At 39.4% G+C, this 23,243-nt stretch overlaps 1 protein-coding gene across 3 annotated transcripts in view; it reads left to right on the top strand.

The window, feature by feature from the left end:
• Positions 1–23,243, top strand: part of RCL1 (RNA terminal phosphate cyclase like 1) — a 57,612-nt gene that overhangs the window by 9,533 nt on the left and 24,836 nt on the right. For all 3 annotated transcript variants that reach the window (XM_045840705.1, XM_045840707.1, XM_045840706.1), the window contains exons 2-5: positions 9,353–9,424; positions 11,855–12,030; positions 17,651–17,725; positions 20,035–20,159. In XM_045840705.1, coding sequence (XP_045696661.1) covers positions 9,353–9,424; positions 11,855–12,030; positions 17,651–17,725; positions 20,035–20,159 — 448 coding nt within the window. The remainder of the gene's footprint in view (positions 1–9,352; positions 9,425–11,854; positions 12,031–17,650; positions 17,726–20,034; positions 20,160–23,243) is intronic.

Below are 23,243 nucleotides of genomic sequence, written 5' to 3'. Positions count from 1 at the left end.
ATGCTCTAACCAACTGAGCTACCTGGCTAGGGCACTGTGTCATATTTTAATATTTATTCAGTTCAATGTGGTTTTTTTTCTTTCTTTTTTTGTGATTTCCTCTTTGAACCAGGAATTATTTATGTGTGTTTAGTTTCCAAGTACGGGTATATTTTTCTGTTATCTTTCCATTATTGATTTTAATTTGATTCCAGTATGGTCAGAGAACATGCTGTGTATGATTTCAATTTATAATATGAATCATAAATTTGTTGAGATTTTTTTTCTTTTTTTGTCCAAGATATGGTTTATCTGGGTACATGAGGTCTGTCCAGAAGGTATCCAGCCATGTAATATGAAAAATAGAGACATTTATTGAAGGAGATACAAGATACAAGAAACACTGTACATAGGACAATGATACCTCAGTCCCCTTCAAAGTAGGCACCTTGGGTCCTCCCAGATCTCTTCCACTCTGCAAAATCCTTTGTTGGAATTACTATTGGCAGCCTCGTCATATTTTCCTGAATCTCATCGACCATCTGAAAGCTCTTGCCTTTCAAAGGTGATTTTAGTTTTGGGAAAAGCCAGAAGTTGCAGGGTGCCAAATCTGGGCTGTAGGAGGGCTGAGTCACCTGGGTAATTTGATGTTTTACCAGAAAACTCTGCATGAGACTCGATGTATGAATGGGTGCGTTGTTATGATGAAGCTGCCAGTCACCAGTTGCCCATAGGTGTGGCCTTCTGTTATCATCAAAATAGTTTCCACAGAGGAATGTTGACGCTTAACCCAAAATTGGATGCAGATTCATCGCTGTACTCGCTCATTTTGAATGGGATGGCCACACAGAATGTGTGCTCACTCCAACGGTGTCTACAGCCCCCACTGACTAGTACAGTGAAGTCGTCATTGTTCACACACGCACATTCTAGTCCACTCTCCTTGGCTGCCAGGTTACATCAATGTAGTGCAAACTGTTATTATATTAACAGTGGCTGGACTTTTTCTGGACAGACCTCGTATGTTCTATGCACACTTGGGAAGAATGTGTATTCTCCTGTTATGGGTGGAGTGTATTAAATATTGATTAGGTCCTGTTGGTTTGTGGCATTGTTGAGTTCTTTGCCTTTCCTGATTTTCTGTCTAGTTCAGTGATTTTCATCTGGTGTGCTGCAAGAGGCGCACTGGGGTGACATGAAAATTTTTAAAACATGTAATACCTGACTTTTTAGTCAGGGGCACTGACCTCTATGCCCTTAGTTTGTCAAATACAAAGATGACAGCCAACATAACAATAGTCATCTAGTGTAAATGAACCAAAATCGTCCCTTTTTTGGTCAGATTTGCAAAAAATACATATTTTTGATGTGCCGCAGAATTTTAGTAATTAATTTATGTGTGCCATGAAATGAAAAAGGTTGAAATCACTGGTATAGTTATTATATTAATTATTGAGAGGAGTATTGAAGTCTCCAACTATAATTGTAGATTTGTCTTTTTTCAGTTTGAACAGCTTTAGCTTCATATATCTTGTAGCTTCGTTGTTTGGTGCATCTAAGATTGGTGAATTGGCTCTTCTATTATTATATAATGTTGTTTTTCTCTGTCTCTAATAGTTTTCTGAGCTGGAGGAAATGCTCTACTGCAAGGGTCCCCAGCCCTCAGGCTACTCATAGTGGTCTGTGGCCTGTTAGGAACAGGGCTTCATAGCAGGCGAGTGGCAGGCAAGGGAGCTAAACTTCATGTGTAGTTACAGCCACTGCTCATTGCTTGCGTTACCTCTGCCTCCTGTCAGATCAGTTGCAACATTAGATTCTCATAGGAGTGTGAACCCTACTGTGAGTTGCATGTGCGAGGGATCTAGGTTGCACACTCCTTGTGAGAATCTACTGCCTGATGATCTGAGGTGGAGCTGAGGTGGTGATGCTAGCACTAGGGAGTGGCTGCAAATATCCAGATCATCATTAGCAGAGAGGTTTGACTGTACAGAGATCACGATAAATCAGTTGCTTGCAGGCTCATATCAAAGCCCTATCAGTGAGTGGCAAGTGACAATTAAGCTGCATCTGATGGCAGGCTATAAAGCCTCCTCCCCATCCCACCCCACCAGTCTGTGGAAAAATTGTCTTCCATGAAACTGGTCCCTGGTTCCAAAAAGGCTGGGCACTGGTGCTCTAGTGAATTCCAGCTACAGAAAGCTTAGCTCCTCCCACTGTGTTTGTAAAGAAAAGGAGTAGAACTGAATAATTTGGATATAAATAGAAAACTTTGAAAGTGCTAGATCCCTCACACACTTGAAAGGTGGTAAAAACAGCATAAATCAGAGTTAAGTTGACCTTTGTTGATTTTATTCCTTTTACAGGTTTTTATATAAGCAAAACACAATATATAGGAACATTTGAAGGTGTGGGACAATAAGAGTAATCTTCAATGTTTGTTATTATAAATAAAGCAGCAGTAAAGTTTTTGTACATAGAGCCTAGGATACCTCTTATTTCTGCAAGGTAAAGTTCTAGATGTAGAATTGCTGGGTCAAAGACTATGCTTTTGGAAAAACACTGGGAGTGTGGGGTCAAATCAAAGCATATGAAAGTCTCATGCTTAATTGGTGAGATGACTTTTCCCTTAATTAATTTCTTTTTTCTTTTTTTAAATCTTTTTTTAAGAGATTTTATTTATTTATTTTTAGAGAGAGAAGGGAGGGAGATAGAGAGAGAGAGAAACATCAATGTGTGGTTGCTGGGGGTCATGGCCTGCAACCCAGGCATGTACCCTGGCTGGGAATTGAACCTGCGACACTTTGGTCCGCAGCCCGCGCTCAATCCACTGAGCTGATTAATTAGCCAGCCAGGGCTAATTAATTTCTTGTATTGACACCTTCTGTCATTTAAAAATATACATTTAATGGCATTTCTGTCCTGGTAAATTGGAGAGATGATTGGGTTTCTTTGTTTTTTTTGTATTTTAAAGGTATTATTTCTTTGAACTTGATTTTTCATTTTTTCAAATAATCTTTTATTAAAGTATACTACACATTAGGTACACCAATTATAAATGTATAGCTTGATGAATTATTACTACGTGGATATACCCATGTCAAGAAATAAAACATGACCAGTGTACCCCAAAACCCTTCTCATGCTGCCTCCCACTCAGCCTGTTTCTTCCTGTTGCTAACATAAATAGTAAATTGACTTTTTACACAGTAGACTGGGTTTTAAAAAGTATTAACCACAATTTGAGTGTGTATTTTGTGTGTGTGTCTGGCTTCCTTATTTCTGTGTTGTGTTTGTGAGATTCTTCTGTTGTAGTAGTTTGTTGGCTTTCCTTGCTATATTGTGATACTACATTTTTAATATGCTACAATTTATGTATTCTGTGTTGCAAGTCACACTATGAAGAGTGTGACTTTTCACACTCTTAATGGTGTCTTTTGATGAACAATAGTTACTACTTTTAATGTAGTCGTGTTTATAAATTTTTCTATGTCCTTTTAAAGAAATCTTTGCCTACCATGGGCTAGAAAGACATTCTCCTTGAACTTTTAAGGCTTCTGTTTTTATATGTGAACTCTTGTTACATTAAATAAGTTTATTTATACTTTTAAAACAGAATTTTACTGAAAAATTTATGTTGAATTTTAACAGATGTCCTTTCGGTAGCAACTGAGCGCGTTACTTGATATTTTTCCCTGTTTATATATTTAACTTTGTATTTAATTATGTTCTTGTTTTCATTATGCTTTATCTGAAGTCCATTTTTGGGATGCACCCTTCTTAGCCACATTGGGCAGTCAAAAATGTGTTACGGTGTTTCCCTGAGACTTTGTTTAGGAGGTTTTATCCTCATTAAATATGGTTAGCTTGTAATTTAATAATTTGTGTGTGGTGCTTTTAACTGTTTTTCAATTGAAACCATCTCTGCACATTCTTCCTTGTTCTTTGGAATGTGTAACGTAAGAATTTTCTAGTGTTAGAAAAATTTTCCAATAATTTCACTAGTGCTCTTTTCTGTTTACTTGATAAATTTTCTCATTCCTTTTGTTTTGGGCTATCTTGTATCTTTTTTGTTTATTTTGATTTGTCATTGTTGTACATAGCTATTTTAATTCCAAATGTATTTGTAAATAATAGAGAATAATTTACCACAAAATCTTGTAATCGTTTTTGTTGATTATATTATTTTTATTTATGATTTTATTCACATATTTTCCGTTAAAAATGAATGAGGCTGTTGAATTGTGTTGTATTTTCTCAATGAATCACCGTATTTTTCGTGCTATAAGATGCACTCCCTCTTCCCCCCCACCCCCTGCCCCAGATTTGGGGTGAATAATGGTTGTTCATACTGCTGTTGAGTTCTGTTTACATTAACATTGGTGAAATATTATGTTGTGTATGTTATTAAATATTTTACCACATTTTTTTGCTTCAAAATGTTTTTCCTATTTTCCTTCTCTAAAAACAGGTGCGTCTTATGGTTTGAAAAATTCAGTAGCTTAATTTTTCTACTATATTTTCCATTTTGTCTTTTCTCCTTTTGAGATTATTTTTACTTTTTGTCTTATAATTTTATTACATTTCTAAAATCTCAGTTTATTTTGCTCTTGCCTTTTCATTACTCAGTTAGAATGATACCCTTTTTTTCAATCTGTATACTTTTTGATTTGGAAGAATTTCAACTTTTTCCTAGTTATTTATCATAGAGTGGTAAATTTTTCTTTAGTAGATTTCTATGTATTTTGATAAAATTGATATTTTTTAGTATGTCAATCACTGTTTTTCTTGACCTGGTTATAATTTAAGAAAGATGTTATTTCTTCAAGTTAAAATATTATATCACAGTATTCATATTAATAATATACACAATATATAACTATAATTATGTCTTAAAGTATAATATGAACATATTTTATACATACATTATTTCCAAGTGGGTGGACATCTTTTAATTTATTGTGAGTATTGAGTATGTGTTTGTAATTTCTATCTTTTTTAATTCGGTGAGGAAAATAATGACTCCTAATTTTGCATGTTAATACATAGTTTGCTGTCTCATCTTCTAGTTACTTCTCTAAAGAAATTTAAATCACATTTTATATATTTTTAGTTTTTTCTTTAATATAAGCATTTCCTCATGTAATTAAATAATTACTTAAAAAGATTTTAATGCCTGCATAGTATTATAAACATCTTTTATAGACTTTAATGAGAGCAATTTTGTTGACCTTTTAAATAGTGTTGTAGTAACTTTATTTGTATCTTTACATTTTATGTATCTTTAAAAACACACACACATGGCTTGAAATCCGAAGGGAACAAAAGGATTTACATAGTCTGTTTCTGTCTGTCCTCCAATCTTTCTTCCCTGTGAACTAACTAGTGTTATCAGTTGTGTTTTTTTTCAGGGCTGCTGCTGCTCCTGCTTTTTAAATTAGTAGATGAATCCATATGTACTTTTTTCTTTTTCACAGAAATTACCATCTTTATTCCCACTCAGTATACCATGGAGAGGATTCACATCAGTGTGTAAAAACACCTCATTAATTTTAAGGCTGCAGAGTGTTCCAACATATACATGTGTCATAATTTATTTAAGCAGACTAGTATTTCTAGATATTAAAGTTCTAACACTTTTTAAATTAAAGTGTATTTACTGAGATTTCCTCCTTGTTTTTAAAGTGTAGATCTCCAGAGTGTATTTTTTCCCTCACTCCCCTTATTTGACACGTGGTTTTGCTAGTGAAGAATGGGTCAGGCTGATGACTGCCGCCCTCTTACAGGAGTTACTGTCCCTGTAAAGAAATGCCGAGCTTACTTCCTTGAGGGGGTTAGGGAAACAGGGGCATTAGGCGTTGGAGTTGGTATTTAAGGAATCCTGAGATTGAAAACCCCAACAGTACAAATATTTCACATTTGTTTACAATGTGAAATACAATAACATGCATAAGACAGAAAAGTAGTACTTAAAGGATTATGAAATGAACACCTGTATGACCCCATTCAGATCACAAACAACATTGCCTAAGCTTGTGGGGCCTTTTTCATTTATAGCTCCTTGCACGTCCCCAGTGGTGGCCACTTTCTTGACCATTATTGCATTCATGTTAATTGTCTTCATAACTTTATAACCTCATTATGCATTCTTAAGCAATGTAGTAAAATTGTGCTTATTTTTGGAACTCTTCCCTAATGTTTTTAGATACCTGAAAATTTGTACCCCCAAGAGCAGGCTTGAAGAGTCACAGAGGGTGTGTGGGAAGTGAAGGGGCAAGGAATTCTATATATGTTGTCTTAATGAAGCATGGGGGACTCAGTCTTAGTATTATTAGGTGAACTTGAGATCTTTTTTGTACCAGGTGATGGAGCTATATCTTCACTGTTGCTGGATTCTGGAACTGGTTTTGTGTTTGGTGCTTTGAAGCACTGCTTCCTAAGCACTTACTTGCTGTGACCAGGGCATAGTCCTCCCTGGAGCTCTCTTTATATGCCCATTCCCTGTGGATTGCACACACACACACACACAAAAAGACAAATTTTTTCTAAAGCCATGCTTTTTTGTTTCCTAATTTGTAAGAGCATTGGAGTTTAATTTAGGGCTTTATTCATAAATCCTATTGTCTCATTTAGGGACCTTGGAAGCTTGAGCAAATCAAAGCTTTTTCAATGGTATATAGATCATGTGTGATTTTTTAAAAAAAGAATTATTCTATATAAAAAGACCATAGAAGTAATTTCTAGTTAAGTTTGTAGTTGAGTCGCTCACAAAATTTGTGATGGTGCTTATACCACAACCTAATACACATACAAATATATGTGTGTGTGTGCCAAAGTTTCACAAACAGTACTTTTACTATATATAATTAATTACTCTGATATCATTTGTTCTGTTCTAATTTCATTAAAAATAAATGGTGATTTATTTTTGAAAGGCATCTGCCCTGCTAAGTTGTCTGCAGGATCCTTTAATAGGTCATTGCTTGCAGTTGGAAAGGTGCTGTGATTTTCTAGAGGAAAAGGCTGGCTTCGCGGGATTAAACGGAGTTAGGCAAACTAGAGTCATGGTGTGTGTGCTTAAGAGTGTGAACTTTGCTCAGCTTCTGGCCCTACCACTTGCCAGTCACAAGCAAGTAGGTATTCTTGAGCTTAAGCCTTTTATAAAATGGGAAGAGCACTTCCAACTTGGGCTTTTGAGGATTAAATGAGAGAATATGTTTCTGTAAGGTAAGCATTAATAAACACCTGTTGTTATTAGCCTTTATTACTTGTTTCAGGACAAATTGGAGTTTCTCTGACTTTTTAGCTCAGTGGTTTTTGTACAGATACAGAATATACTATGACAGGAGTTATGGGACAGTGTTAAGTAACAGAACAGGTGGATGGGAATTGCTTAGTTGATCTGCTGACCCATTGGAATCAGTTCAGGTGGCTGCTGGAGTCTGTGCTTGCAAATCTGCTAGTTTATTATGGGAGTGGGAACTGCAGAAGATGCCAGGCAGTCACAATGCCTTCAGTGCAGAAGAGTTGGACTTCCTGTTCTTGTTCATGGGCAGGAGGTTAAAGCTAAAGTATGTGTATGTGTGTAAGATCAAGTCAAAAAGGCCAGAGGACATATTCGAGGTCTGTCAGGAAAAAGTCCAGGCATTGCTAATATAATGAGAATGGTTTGCACGACATGGATGTAACCTGGCAGCCAAGGAAAGTGGACTAGAATGAGCATGCATGGACCGTGAGGACTCCACTATACTAGTCAATGGGGGGTGGTAGACACTATTCAGTGAGCATGTGTGCTGTGTGGCTGGTGCATTCACAATGACTAAGCAAGTAGAACAACGAGTGTGCATGGAATTTTTTGTGAAGCTTGAACATTCTTCCATGGAAACTATTGGGATGACTCAGAAGGCTTTTGGGGATGATGCAGTGAGTGCAGTGCAAATAAAAGTGACACAAATGCTTTAAAGGTGATTGAGAATCTTTCAAAGTGGTCCACGTTCTGGAAGGCCTGCAACAAGCAGAACACCTAAGAATGTTGAACATGTACAGGCTGCAATCAACGAAGACTTCTGCTTTCCCAAAACCAAAATCACCTTTGAAAGGGAAGAGATTTCAGACCTTTGATTGGATTCAGGAAAAGACAACAGGGCAACTGATGGTGATTGAGAGAACTGGGTGAGGTCCCAAAGTGCCTACTTTGAAGGAGACTGAGGCGTCATTGTCCCATGTACAATGTTTCTTGTATCTTGTATATTCTTCAGTAAATGTCTCTATTTTTCATAGTACATGCCTGGATACCTTCTGGATGGACCTTGTATTCTTTTGAATCTTCACTCTGCCTCCTCCCATATTTTACTTTGAAAATCAGTTCCTGCTCTTCTACCACCCTTTTTTTAAAGAATGACCAGTTTTTATATTTTAAAGATTTTTAAAAATTTATTTATTTTTAGAGAGGGGGAGGGAGGGGAAAAATGGAGAGAAGAAACATCAATCAGTTTCCCCTTGCAAGGCCAGCATTGAGACGTATGCCCTGACTGAGAATTGACCAGTGAGTGGCCTTTTGGTTCTTAGGACTGCACCCGACCAACTGAGCCACACTGGTCAGTGTGACCAGCTTTTATATTTTAGATAACTGTCTGTTCTTAAAGTGAATTGAAGCAAATTTGAATGTTAAAATTTAAACAAGAAAATTAAATTTGTTTAAAGTCCTGTCCTGAAGAGAAACTCATTTATTAACATTTGATGTTTTTCCTTCCAGTCTTTTCTCATGCATTAAAAAAAATAGTCCTTGAATTTAAAAAAATATTTGGCAATAGTACTATACATCAAGCACTTTTATAATGAAATTAAAAACTGAACTGGTTAGATAGCTCTAGAGCAATCAATAAGATGGTGGAGGCAGGGAGAAGGGACGCTGTTGAACAGAAGAGACAGTGACCTCATACTGTCTCGGACTGAAGGGTAGCCCTCAAATTAACCTGCCCTCTCAGGTATTCTGTAACAAGTAAGAATTTGACTTTAAAACTCTTCCCTACTTTTTACTAGTTCTCCCTTATTAGGCATGTGCTCCTCGAGGTCAGAACAGGTCTTATGGTTGATAATGTTGCTAAAATTATTCCATTAGATTGCTGGTAGAGTTTCTGGTTTTTGTGGAATATGAAAGCTGAACTGTTTATAATAGTTCTACTAAGCATATATGTTAGTGCTTTTCAACTGCTTCAGGTTCCTCAACCAGGGAACCCACCCAGATCCTGAGAAAAAAAAACCCCAGCCACGATGCAGGAAGTTACCCGCCCTCCATGGCAGGGCCTGAATGGGCCGTGCTGTCTGGCCATGGTGACCTAACATGAGGCCAATCTGTTTTTTCTTTCTCCTGCAGATTTTGAAGCCAGCTTCATTAGGCTGTTGGACAAAATAACAAATGGTTCTCGAATTGAAATAAACCAAACAGGTAAGCTCCTTTTCTTCCCATTCCCGAAAGCATCTACACATGCACTACTTAAACATTCTTGTGCTTCTTGCTCCTTTTGGTAGTATAAATACTGTATTCAGATGGGAAAAGTCCAGTTTCCTGTTTGTGATTCAGTTGTTTGGAGATACACATGAACTCTGCCATTTTAAGGAGCACACACTTGATTTAAGGAAGTAAGAAGAATGAAAATTTCAGATCAACAAACAAGCATGCCCCCTTTCTTTAACAGTAAAAATATTTTATACCTAACATTAATGTGCAACTTGTCAGAGTGCATTTACTTACCTTGTTACAACAAAACCTTACAGCAGACTCTATGAGGTAATTGTATGTGCTGAATTTTATTTTTTTATTTTGTCTTTAAAAATAAGGTTCAATAAGTGTATGCAAAAATTATGAAAGTCCCTTCGCCTGTTTCCTGTTGCGCTCCCTCCCCAGGTACAGCCGTGGGCACATTTGCTTGTATGGGTACTTCTTAGACCATCGACAGGGCTGTGCTCGCTGCATGCTCTGCAGCCAGCTTCTTTTTTTTCTTCACTAGCACAAATGTCGCAGGTTAATCTCAACTATTTCCATAGGCCTAATATAGTATTCTGTTGTATGAATGCATAGTAATTTATTTAATGGCTCCCTACTGATAAACATTCAGGTTGTTTCTAGTTTTTTGTTTGCTATTAGAAATTCTTTTATCTACATTGTATAGGGAGGAGACCACACAAACATCTTTTGACAAGCTCCATGACTGTGTACGTTTTTGCATATGTGCAACAAAAGAAACTCTGGACTTTCCCCTATGTTGTCTCTTTTTGGAAAGAAGACAAGCTTGGCTTCATAAGTGGCCTGACACCACACTGAAGTTGTTCATCTGTAGCTGCATTCAGAGAACAGCTTTTAGGCACGAGGCTTCAGATGCCCTTTGCAAGCTGATTCCATTAGACTTCCTTGGCTTGTTTACTTTGAAATTGCTAGAGATGTTTTTTAGCACATTATATTGGTGATTCAGAGGGCAGGTAATTCTGTTCTTGTCTAGTCACATCTGCAGCTTAGGTTGGGAAGAAGACATTTACACCATCCTGCTTCTGCCTATCTCCCCCGTCCCAACACCACCCCAGAGTAGAATATTTCATTCTGATGATCTGGTCAGTGTTTCATTTGGTTGATTTGCAGGCATAAACATATTTGTGGCGTTTAGTGGTTGTATAGCTTTTGTTCTGTTTTGACTTTTGACCTCAAGGATTGATTTTGTGACTCATTCATAGTGTTTATAATAACTAATGTAGAATCTATAAAACCTTTCCCTTTGAGAAGTGTAGGAGGATATGATTCTGATTTTGATTGATTCTGATTGTGATTGTTGGGATTTTGATTTTTAATACAGTATAATAAAACCTAAATTTATTTGGTGAAACTCCTGAAAGCTGCTTTCCTTTTGAGTGAATGAACATATTTTATTCCTCTGTTGCTAAATTTGTCTATTGATAAATTGTGCCAGAAGGCATTGTAAAACATTGGAGCAGCAAAAGGAGTTTGTTTACTCATTTGTACACCCAGGATACTCTTAAGTATGTTACTTTGGTTTTCCTCTAATATCTTAATCTGGTAAGAAACTTTTTGGATGATAGGAATATATGGAGAAGTGAATTAAGATAATAAAGAGTTTCTAATAAAACTATTAAGTAAATTTAGGTATTTTCATTTGTTACTGTTAAAATAGCTGCTATTAATGGAATTACCGTAAAGTACCTGCTTTTACTGTGTGTCTTCTTTGGTGAGTGCAGAATGTGGGAAACCTTATTTCCTGGGCCTAGAAGAAGCTGATTGCCGGTGTGATGGCTTCAGGGCATCATTGTAAATGCCCTTCTCCAGCGCAGTCTGGGAATGTGCTGTTGGGAGACTAAGATGCATATTCGGGTTTTTTCTCTGTGCCCTACCGTGACTTCACTTCGGCAGTTCAGATGGTTTAGGGAAGGGCTTAATTTATTACTGTTAAGTTAAACTCACAGTTTATTACTATTACAGGGACTTGACAGTAATGAGTCAGCTTTTGGATTGAAGCGTAGGCTCGTAGGAATGGCATTTGAAGTCTCCTGGATACCCGTGCCAGACTTTCTCCTTGGGACTCACTACCTTTGTTGCTTTTTGTTTTAATTTTTAATTTTTTTAATTTATTGATTTTTAGAGAAAGAGAGGAATGTGTGCGTGGAGGGGGAGATCCCAGTTTGTTGTTCCACTCATTTATGCGCTCATTGGTTGACTCCTGTGTGTGCCCTGACGGGATTGAACCCGAAACCTGGGCTCATTGGGACAACACTCCAACACTGCACTGAGCTGCCCAGTGCGGGCCTCTTTGTTTCTTTCGTGAAACTGATTTTTGTGTGTGCTGAATGTGGCTCTCTCCTCTTGTGTAAGGAACAACCTTGTATTACCAGCCTGGCCTCCTGTATGGTGGATCCGTGGAACATGACTGTAGCGTCCTTCGCAGCATTGGCTATTACCTGGAGAGTCTTCTTTGCCTGGCTCCATTTATGAAGAACCCGTTAAGAATAGTTCTGCGAGGAGTGACCAATGACCAGGTTGACCCTTCGGTGAGTAGAGAGGCCAAACCATGGTGTGATTTTTGTTTTGTCTCTTGCTACAACGCAACTTCTGAGAAACAAGTTCCTAATAAAGCACAGGTTTATTGTTGAGTGTATTTTTGTTGTTGTTACTTACCTTGAGATTTAGAGATTGATCATTCCAGGATGCAGATGGATGAAGATTCATAATCAATCAAATTGAGTGACGATTGTTACCCTTCATCAAGGTGCCTTTCATTGTGGTGCGTAAGAACCTTCAGAACAGATGCTTGCAGACTCGTCGTGGTTGACAAGAAATAGGCTCTGCCGGCTGGAGTGTGTGAGAGGGGAAGTTTTGGAAGGTCATGTGACAGCAGAGACTGGAAAGTAGCCCAAAATTTTAGACAGAAAATATTATCTTCTTGGTATTGTTGCAGCATAATCTTGATTTATTTGGGCTTCGGTCATAAACTTGAGGGTGTTTTTCATCTGAGAAGAACTTGCAGATTTAGAATAAAGGCATAGGGACACTTTGATAGTTTGTGGGCACCAGCAATCTTACTAAGGAACTTTGATAGTTTGTGGGCATCGGCAATCTTACTAAACAGGCTAATTTTCTGCATGTATGGGGAGGATAGTTAATATTCAGGTGGCATTTTCATTGTGGCCACCACAACTGTCTTAGTGCCAGTGTAGGGTGTGTGTGTGTGCGTGTGTGTGTGTGAGAGAGAAAGAGGTTAGAATAGTCCTGTCCAGACCTGCCTTAGACCTCTCATGGAGTGAGGGGTCCTTACCTTTGGACGCTCTGCTGTCAGAGTAGGGATCTTAATGCCTAGGGCCATGATATGAAGCCCTGACTGAGAACACTTACCTTTACCTCTACCGACAGGGAACTGAGACTGATGAAGGGGCAGTAATATCATAATAACTGTGTATGATGCCAGGTGGGTACTGGAAATATCAGGGGGAACACTTTGTAAGGTATATGATTGTCTAACTGCTATGCCATACACCTGAAACTAATATAAAAAACACCTATAGTTGAATGTAAACTATAATTGAAAAATTTTTTAAATTTACAAAAAATCTGAAAACAGACAAACAAACAATGGAAGGGGTGGCTTCTAAAGCAGAATGTGAAGTGTGTAACTTTTCTAACCGGGGAAGACCAGTTAGGTGGTTCATTAAGCTGCAAAGTGGAGAGTGCTGGTATTCACCAATGCACTTATAAGCGTATAAGCCTAGTTAATGTGTTATTAGGCAGTAAAAGACTTATTTCCCAATTCTTGGGAATTCAGGTACATAAACTCTTTTCCTAGAATCTGAGTACATTGTATGATCTGAAATTCTTAACTGTAAAGAAACGTTGAATAAACTGTTTAGAATTTTAAACTAATTTCAAAGGATTGCCTTTTTCCTGCATTTTTCTGGAAGACCCTGGGAAGTGGGCCCTGAGTTAAAAGTGTGCGTGGGAGGAGGCCTTCGCACGCGTGGACGGGGGCAGGTGCCCTGAGCAGTGGGATGGGCCCGAAGCACACGGCAGACCTTGGCACCGTGTGTCCCAGTTTGTGCTCTTTTTGTAATCGCTGGTGATCTTAAAGGCTGTTAACACTGGCAATATTTAAAAAAGGTTTATATACTAACAAAGATTAGTTGATGAATTCCCCAGAAGTAGTATCTGTACTTAACTCTTTTATGCAGAGTATTATGAAAGAAATCCATTTTCACATGTTACAGGGCTCTCTGCTTTAGCTAGCTGCAAGATTAAAATGACCTTGGGTAGTACTTGGCTCCAACCCAGAATAAAATAAATATACCTAATCTTGGGTAAAAGGTAACTTCTTCAGCTTGTGGTCCCTTCATTTTGAGCTTTCTTTTTAATATGAGGTTTCCCCATCAGTTACTGTCCACATTTACTCTGCACCAGAATGAATGTGATGAGTTCCTCCTTTAGGGAACTCTGTCTCATGGGGTGGGCAGTGTGAACACATCTGGGGAGATTATAAGGCTGAGTACCTCTGGGCTCTAATAGAGGTACCAGCAAAGCACTGAGGATTGAGGAGGGTTTTCTAAAGGAAGGGAAGCCACAGAATCAGTCTGGTTTTGGGAGGAAGAGAACTCTGGAGGCTGAGAGAAGGATGAATTGAAGTGGGCTGCCAGGTAGTTTGAACATAATGGAGATGGAAGTAGAAAGGAAGAGACAGATACGAAGGACTGTGGAGGGGAAACATCATAGTTTGACAGCTAATTGGAGATGGAATAGGAGGGACTGTCCTGGTTGACTTGAAGGCTAGAGATCAGAAAGTTTGACACAGGGAAGAGAGAAACTGGTTGGATGATGGGCGATGTGTTTGGTTTTGGTCCTGTTCCTAGTAGGTTGGGAGGGTATCCACAGGTGGTTGTCCAGTTGGCAGCTGGAAATTACAGTCTAGAGCCTCAGAGATAGGTTGTCAGCATCTTACCCAGGAAGTTAAGTCCTGAGGAAAATGAGATTGACCAGTGCTGAGGTTGAACACTGTCGGCTTTCTGGCTGAACCGACCCTGCCGGTGTTTTTCCTCTGGCCTGCACAGTGTGGTGGTGTGGATATCTGAATTGAATGTTCATGTTTGCAACCCAGACTTTGCATTATAGTGGGTTGATGGAGCAGCACTGGACAGCAGTTCTTCCCCGACAGCCACCAATTGGAGCTGGGTAGCAGCTGCCCTTTTTGGAAGAGGCATGAGCTTCAGTTAGCTGGAGGTCTTGGCTGATCTCATCATTCATTTAAATTCACTTTCTGGCCTGTGTTGAGCATTAGAGTTTTTGCTCCATGATAATCCCAGGGACTGAGAACAGAAGAAGAGGAAATGAATGTTTAAGGTATAAGGAGGGGAAGAGGAGCCATAGACAGTGACTGTGGAGAAAGAAATGTTTGAAGAAGCCAGGGAGGACCCAGGGAGTCAGTGTCTGCAGGAGGTGATTTAGGGGTTGGCAGGGAGATGCAGCCATGAGGCGTTTTACTGACCTTTGAGAGAGCAGTGTCATTGGAGTGTAAGGATAGTCATAGGCTGGGGAATGAGCAGGAAAGAGAACCATGGCAAGTTAGGTGATCCAGAAGGTTAGATAGTGATTCCTGAAGAGCTGAGGTTGGAAATACTTTCTTAGATAAGGAGAGACTTACGCCTGTTGTGGGCTGAGGAGATGCTGTAATTGAGAAGGAAGAATTGAGGAGGGTAGGGGATTTAATGAGGGTGACTCTGGCAGAAATCCAGAGGGGATGGGCACGGAAAGCAGAAGTGGTGTGCTGAGTCACCTCCCCTTTAACTGCCTGTGTGGTGGGCATCAGCAAGGTTATAACATAGCCGTTGAGTGATGTTTTTGGTTTTCTTTGGCTTTGGAGTGCCACAATCTTTAAAGGTAGGGACATTTTCCCCCCTTCCTCATAGACAAAAGGATAGACAATGAGGAGAAATTTTGAGAAGCAAAGTTCCAAGATGTTTCCTTTGAATCTCAGTGGTTTGGCACCAGAGCCCCCTGTAAATGTTTATGGGTGCCAACACCCTGGTCAGGTGGTTAATGAAGATTTCATTCTTTTTTATTCCTGCCCTGGAAGGGGAATAAAGTCTGCTGTGTGCTGGGCCCTGTCCTAGTAGATAAAATGTATCCATATTTTTTCAATTCTTGTACAAACCATGAGGTGGGTGTTCTTGTCCCTGTTTGAGACAAGATAACGGAGAGCGGTTTCTTCCCTTCTATTGCATGGATCTGATGACATTTCTGCCTGTTGGTTGATTGACTGAACTTGTCAGGATGACTGACACCTTTGTCCTGGGGTCAGACTTTCGCTTTTACTCCCTAACACAGAGTGACCGTTCAGTTTCCCTTAACTAGAACTTGCAGCCCACCCCCACTCAGCTAAAACTAGTGTGCAGAGTCGGCGGAGACTGGAACACATGTAGTCCAGCCCCTTGTTTTGCACAGCAGGAAGCCAGGGCCCTGGGGAGAGAGGGAAGTGTGCAGCCTCACAGCTGGTAAGAGGCAGAGTGGGACTCACGCCCGCATGCGCTTTTCCAGCCCTCACCCCACCACACTGAGTTGCCTGCCCTTCAGCTCAGGTGAAGGGTGATTTAGGAGATGGGACCATGCCGGAAGTGATACGCAGGCTTCTGGCTGACCCTCAGAGTAAATCTTGACTTTATCCTATATGACTCCAGGTATAGATAGGATGAGCCAGAAGGACTGTTCTGTTTCTTGCCTTTCTTGTCCCCAGGGGAGCTGGTAGCTGCCTAGTTCCAGGCAATCAGGTAGATAAGAGTAACCCACATCCTGTATCCCCTGGTTTTTCCAGAATCTAGCTTGGCCATCTCCCCAGCTGCTCTAATACTAGCCTAGACTGACTTCTTGGTTCTGGCAATCCCAAGTGCATATGTGCATATGTTTAGTATTTGCGTATGTTTAACTTTAATATGTAGATTGAAATTAGCTAATTTTCAATGAATTTTCCTAGTAACTGCTGCTACGTCTCCTGATCCATTGTCAGTATGTTCCTAGGCTTCATAGGTCATTTCTACCTCAGGTTCATTTTCCGATAGCAGAATATGTAGTTGGGGCCTATTCTCTGCTGTAAAACCTTATTGGAGTATCATTCTGTTCAATCCTGGCATGTTGGGTGGGAGCAGCTTGGAGCCAGACAGTCTGAGACCCTTCCCTTAGAGACAAGGAAATTCAGACAGTTGGGATCTTGTCTGAGGTCACGCTGCTCAGTAGAGGCAGAGGCGGAGCCAGGGCTGGCGCTTCCCCCTGCACCCTGTGCTCTCCCTGCCTGCCCCCACGGCCTCCTGCTAGAGTCAGCTGCAGTGCTGAGGAGCGGCCCTTTGCACTTTGGGAGCAAGTAAGGGAGTAATTTTCTTTCCCATGTTGCAGTTGAGGCAGCATTCATTCACTGATGTGTTAGGTCAGCATGATTTGAATGTCATCCTTATACTCTGAGGATTTCACAAATGAACAAGAAAGGACCCCAGGCCTCCTGTGAGTTTGGAATAGGGAGGAGATAGCAGTAATACTTGGTGTCGTCTTGCCGTTAATTTTGCAGTTGTGAGTCCTGCTTCAAGTAGTTTGAAGTGGCCATTCATTCCCCATTGCCTTCACTTTCTTGTACAGCCACCACCTACCTTTTAACTGCCTGTGTGGTGGGCATCAGCAAGGCTCTTAAGTAGCTGTCACAGATTTTTTTCCCTTTGCCTTTGGACTGCCATAAGCTTTAAAGATTAAACAATCATGCTGGGGAAAGATTAATTCAAAAATCTGATATTTTTTCCAAAGTGTTTTTACCTAAAAGAATGAGCAGAGATCCCAGTTTGTTTTCTGTTTGAGCCCGACAGTTTCTTAAGCTTTTTGTTTGATGCTCACGGTGATGTCTTTGTAAGGTAGGTGTAAGTCTCCATGCTGTACGTGAGGAAAGGGACTTGGAGGAGCTGGTGGCTTATAAAATCTCCGTTTTACTCGGGAGCACAGTCATTCCATGCCCTCAGTTGTAAGCCAGCGTCCTTTCTCTGGACCAGGGCACACATTAGCTGCCTGGTTGCTATGCCTCAGCCTGCTTCATGAGCTCTTTCCCATTTGCTGAAAGTTTAATGAAACTTTTTTTTTAATTCTGAAACAATTCTATAGGTTGATGTTCTTAGGGCAACGGCCCTCCCTCTTCTGAAACAGTTTGGAATTGATGGTGAATCACTTGAGCTAAAGGTAAGAATGTATGAATTGTTACCTGTATACGCGTATATCTGTGTAAACCATTTCCTTACCAGTTCATTGAAAGAGCTGCATGACTGTGTGTGTGTGTGTGAGAGAGAGAGAGGGAGAAGGTGAGGGAGAGGTAGAGAGAAAGAGAAACAGACATTTGAAGTCACCATTTATGAGAAGACCCACAGGACATGAACTAAATATTACAGACTTTGAGCCAAAAGGGGCTTTTAGTAATGACAATAGTAGCTGACAGTTATATTGCACTACCTTTGTGGAAGGCACTGTTGGAGACATTCTGCATATATTTATTCTTTACTCTTCATAACAACACCATTTGTGTCACGCAGCTGATAAGCAGTGGAGCCAGGATTCTAGCCATAATGCCTCTCTAATCTGGATCATCTACATATATGTCCAGAGCCTTCCCACTTGGATGCCCCTGAGAATTTTCAGTATTTTCCAAACCTAGTAGAAGGAATATAAGCATCTATTTATTTGCACTTGGAAGGAATTATATCAGGTTGGTATGATAATACTGGATGTCATAAGCTGTTTAGCATTTCTACTTTTTACAGGGCAAATGACTTTTTTTTTAATACAGTCATTTGCAACACAGTCATGTGTTGCATAATGACATTTCGGCCAAAGACAGACCACATATACAATGGTGGCCCCATAAGGTAATGGCACGAAAAAATACCTATCACTTGGTAACATAGCTGTTGTAACATCATAATGCAACACACTACTCACATATTTATGGTGAGGTTGGTGTAGACAAACCTACTGCACTGCCAGTCATATGAAAGCATAACATATGTGATGATGTATAATATGTATTGCTTGATACTGGTAATAAATGTGTTACTGGTTTATGTGCCTAGAGTATGCTATTTATCATATTTTAGAGTGTATTCTTTCTACTTGGGGAAAAAACTTGGCTATAAACATGCTGTGTTACAGTGGTAGCCGCCTCATATATATTTACCACGTCTCATTTTCTTTTGTGCTTGATTCAGTCTTGTGGGTTTTTTTTCTCATTATGGCCCCTAAGCAAACAAAAATCTACTGTTAATATTGCCAGTAAGAGGCCATGTTGAGTGGTTGACTTGGAAACAAATTAAAAAGTGGTTAAGGACTACACAGGTGGAAAACCAGTAATGGTTGTTGCTTGCCATCAGGCACGTTCCATTCCACCATAGATAGCTATGGTCTTGAAGAGCAAAAACAAAGTCATGGAAGCTGTTAAAGGGTCTGCTTCATTAAAGGCAATGAAACCAACAAAAATTACAGAAGGGCCTCTATCAGGCACGGAGAGACTTCTAATGACCTAGATTCCAGACGTGATGCAGTTGTTTATCCCTCTCAGCACTATGGCACTTGCAGCCAAAGCAAAATGTTTGTGATGTTGAAAGAAGGGGCTGGACTCGATTACAGTGTTAATTTATTGCTCACTCTGGGTGGTTTAAATGATTCAGGAATAGTTATTCATTATAGTGTGAAAGTGAGTGGTGGGTCTGTGAGTGCTGATGTGAAGGGAGCCGAGGAATTTTGGGACATGCTGGATAAGCTGATTGTGGAGGGAAATTACTTGCCAGCACAAATATTCAGTGTGGGTTGAACTTCCCTATTTTGGAAACAGATAAGCCTGAAAGGACTTTGAGTTCATAAGGAGGCCAGGTCAGTGCCAGGCTTTTAAGGACAGGATGACTGTCTTGCTCAGGGGCAATGTTGCAGTTACACACTGAAATACTTAGTAGCTGGCACACAGTGAGGACCCACAGGCCTTTCAGCCTACCAGTAAGTGCCCCTGCCAGTGTAAAGAAGTCCTGCGTGACCCAGCTCTGCTTCCACGATACCTTCCTGAATTACTGTTGTCAGTGCAGTGGGGTAGTACTACTGTTCGGAGAATTATATACTGTTTAAGACGTAATAATTAAGATGTAAGGTGCATGACTGTAATTTAGAGTTCTGATAGATCAATTAATTGCATAGGAGAAAACGGTTAAGAAATGGGATTAACGCATGAACTAGGCCAGTCCCTCATTTTAAGGATGAAGACCCACTTGACTTTGGGGCATGCTGGCTCTGTGCTATTTCTGAGACACTGTAGGGTGTCCTTGCTCATCGTGTGCCCTCTTAGAGCTAACATCAGGTGCTGCTGACCTTGAAAGGATTGCCAAGTTAAATGTGAAAGAGCTGTTTCCCTTCTAAGGAAGAGCCCCTTGGTGTAAACTGTACTGGGTTGGGTGTCTGGGTCAACTACTTTCTGTTGTATCCTTGCCTCTTCTTTCTCACCATGTGTGCAGATTGTGCGACGGGGAATGCCTCCTGGAGGAGGAGGTGAAGTGTTTTTCTCATGTCCTGTAAGGAAGTTCCTGAGGCCCATTCAGCTCACAGATCCAGGAAAAATCAAACGTATCAGAGGAATGGCGTATCCTTTTTGCATTTGGTTCAGATTTCTTATTTTTTTCTTACCTTATGAAGATAAGAGTGACTCATAACAGCTTTACCTCTTCCCAGGGTTATTTGCATTTTAGATAACAATCATGGAAAAGTTTTAGGAGTGAAATTGTAATGGTTGGCTATGATATGATGCTTTATTATCTGCCTTACCTTGACCAGATTGATTGATTCATTTATTTTCTTTCTTCCTTCCCTCCCTCCCACCCTTCCTCTTATCATCTATCTATCTATCTATCTATCTATCTATCTGTCTATCTATCTTAATCTTTACCATTTTCTTTCCTGGTTAACACTTAAATGGCTCCCATATATATGATTCTCTCCTGAGGGCTTTGGTTTGGGGGCCACCCATGCAGTTGCAGCCCCGCCTTCAGAAGAGCTCATCATCTGATGAAGGAAACAAATACGTAAGCACATAGTTCTGATATAATGTGTAAGATGATATAGACACGTGTGCAGTGGGCTGGGGGAGCTAAGAGTAGAGAGTGGTTAATTTTGTCTGGAGGATGTAGGAGGGCTGAAATAATATCTACTGTTCATTAAGTGCTTACTCTGTACTTAAAGGATAATTATTTTATATATTTAGTTTTAAAAAACTACTTTACTGAAGTACAACATGAGTGACATCCAGAAAACTTCATGTTTAATGATACAACTTGATGAAACTTTGGAAATAAGAGTTGGTGAAGAATAATGCCAAAAATATATTCATCGCTTCCAAAAATTTCCTCTCATCTTCTTTAAAGTTTTTTAAATTAATTTATTTTTGATAATGCTTGAGATCTATCCTCTTAGCAAATTTTTAAGTACTGCAGCACACAGTACAGTGTCACTAACCATAGGCATTATGGTCTCAGTGTATAGAAATAAACCAATGTACAATTGGTTTTAGTGTGTTGACTTTGTATCCTGCAACTTTATTGAATTTATTCTAGTAGTTTTTTGTGTGTGTGGAGCCTTTAGGGTTTTCTGTGTATAAAATTATGTCATTTGCAAACAGACAGTTTTACTTCTTCTTTTCAATTTTGATGCCTCTTAATTTCTTTTTCTTTCCTAATTGCTTTGTTGAATAGAAGTAGTGAGGGTAGGCATCTTTTGCCTTGTTTCAGTTCTTAGAGGAAAAGCTTTAGGTTTTTCACCACTAAATGTGGTGTTAGCTGTGTGCTTTTCATGCATGATCTTTACTGTATTGATGTAAGTTCCTTCTATACCTAATTCGCTGAGAATTTTTATCATGAAAGAATGTCGAATTTTGTCAAATGCCTTTTCTGTATCGAGATGATCGTGGTGATTTTTATCCTTCATTCTGTTATGTAGTGTATAACAGTGGTTGTACATGTTGAACCAACCTTGTGTCCCAGAGATAAATCCCGCCTGGTCATGGTATATGATCCTTTTATTCTGCTATTGAATTTGGTTTGCTAGTATTTTGTTGAGGATTGTCACATCCGTATTCATCAGGGGTATTGGTCTGTAGATTTTGTTCTTGAACTAATTTTGTCTGGCTTTGGTGTTAGGCTCATATTGGCCTCATAAAATGAGTTAGGAAGTGCTTCCTCCTCAGCTTTTGGAGGTTTAAGATTAGCTATTTGGTGGAATTTGCCAATGAAGCCATCTGGTCCTGTGCAATTTTTTGTTGTTGGGAGGTTTTTGATTACTGTTTCAGTCTGGCACATGTTATTTGGTCTGTGCAAGCTTTCTATTCTCAATAAACTTGGTAATAGGTTTTATGTTTCTAGGAACTTACTCATTTCTCTAGGTTGTTTAATTTGTTGGTGTAAAATTATTTGTAATAATCTCTTATGATCTGTTTTCATCTCTGTGGCATCAGTTGTAATGTCTCTGCTTTCTGAGTTTTACTTACTTGTGTCTTCTTTCTCAGTCTAGCTAAGGATTGGTTGATTTTTATCTTTTTATGAGACCAACTCGTAGTTATGTCAGTTTTTAGAGTCTTCTGTTTTCTATTTCATTTATTTCTGATTTAATCTTTATTATTTCTTTCCTTCTGCAATTTTGAGTTTAGTTCTTTTTCTATTTCCTTGGGGGTGTAAAGTTAGGTCTTCTGAGATCTTTTTGTAGAAAGCATGTAGATGTTTATCGCTCTGAACTTCCCTTAGTACTGAATTTGCTGCATCCCATAAGTTCTGGTATGTTGTGTTTTTATTTTCATTTGCCTTTAGATATTTTCTAATTTCCCTTTTGATTTCTTCTTTGACACAGTGTTTGTTCAGTAGTGTGTTGTTTCATTTCCATATATATTTTAAGTATATTTTATTGATTATGCTATTACAGTTTCCCCAATTTCCCCTCTTTATTCCCCTCTGCCCTGTAACCCCCAACCCTCCAGCATTCCCCCCCCCTTAGTTCATGTTCATGGGTTATACATATAGGTTCTTTGACTTCTCTTTTTCCTGTACCATTCTTAACCTCTCCTCATCTATTTTATGCTTACCAATTATGCTTCTTATTCCCTGTACCTTCCCCCCCATTCTCCCTTCCCTCTCCCCTCTGAAAACCTTCCATGTGATCTCCATTTCTATGAATCTGTTCCTGTTCTAGTGGTTTGCTTAGTATTTGTTTTTGGGTTGTTTGTTTATTTATTTGTTTTTTAGGTTTAGTTGTTGATAGTTTTGAGTTTGATGTCATTTTACTGTTCATAGTTTCTGTACTTCTTCAATTTCTTAGATAAGTCCCTTTAACATTTCATATAATAAGGGCTTGGTGATGATGAATTCCTTTAACTTGACCTTATCTGAGAAGCACTTTATCTGTCCTTCCATTCTAAATGAAAGCTTTGCTGGATAGAGTAATCTTGGATGTAGGTCCTTGCCTTTAATACCTCTTTCCAGCCCCTTCTTGCCTGTCAGGTTTCTCTTGAGAAATCAGCTGATAGTCTTATGGGCACTCCTTTGTAGGTAACTTTTTCCTTTCCTCTTGTTGCTTTTAAGATTCTCTTCTTGTCTTCAATCTTGAGTGACTTAATGATGTGTCTTGGTGTGTTCCTCCTTGGGTCCAACTTCTTTGGGACTCTCTGAGCTTCCTGGACTTCCTA

This window comes from Phyllostomus hastatus, unplaced genomic scaffold (assembly GCF_019186645.2).
Source record: "Phyllostomus hastatus isolate PE091 unplaced genomic scaffold, TTU_PhHast_1.1 phas_contig_34, whole genome shotgun sequence".
In the NCBI taxonomy this organism is placed as follows: Eukaryota; Metazoa; Chordata; class Mammalia; order Chiroptera; family Phyllostomidae; genus Phyllostomus; species Phyllostomus hastatus.
The sequence above is the reverse complement of the archived record's forward strand: the minus strand, read 5'-3'. Positions and strand labels throughout refer to the sequence as shown.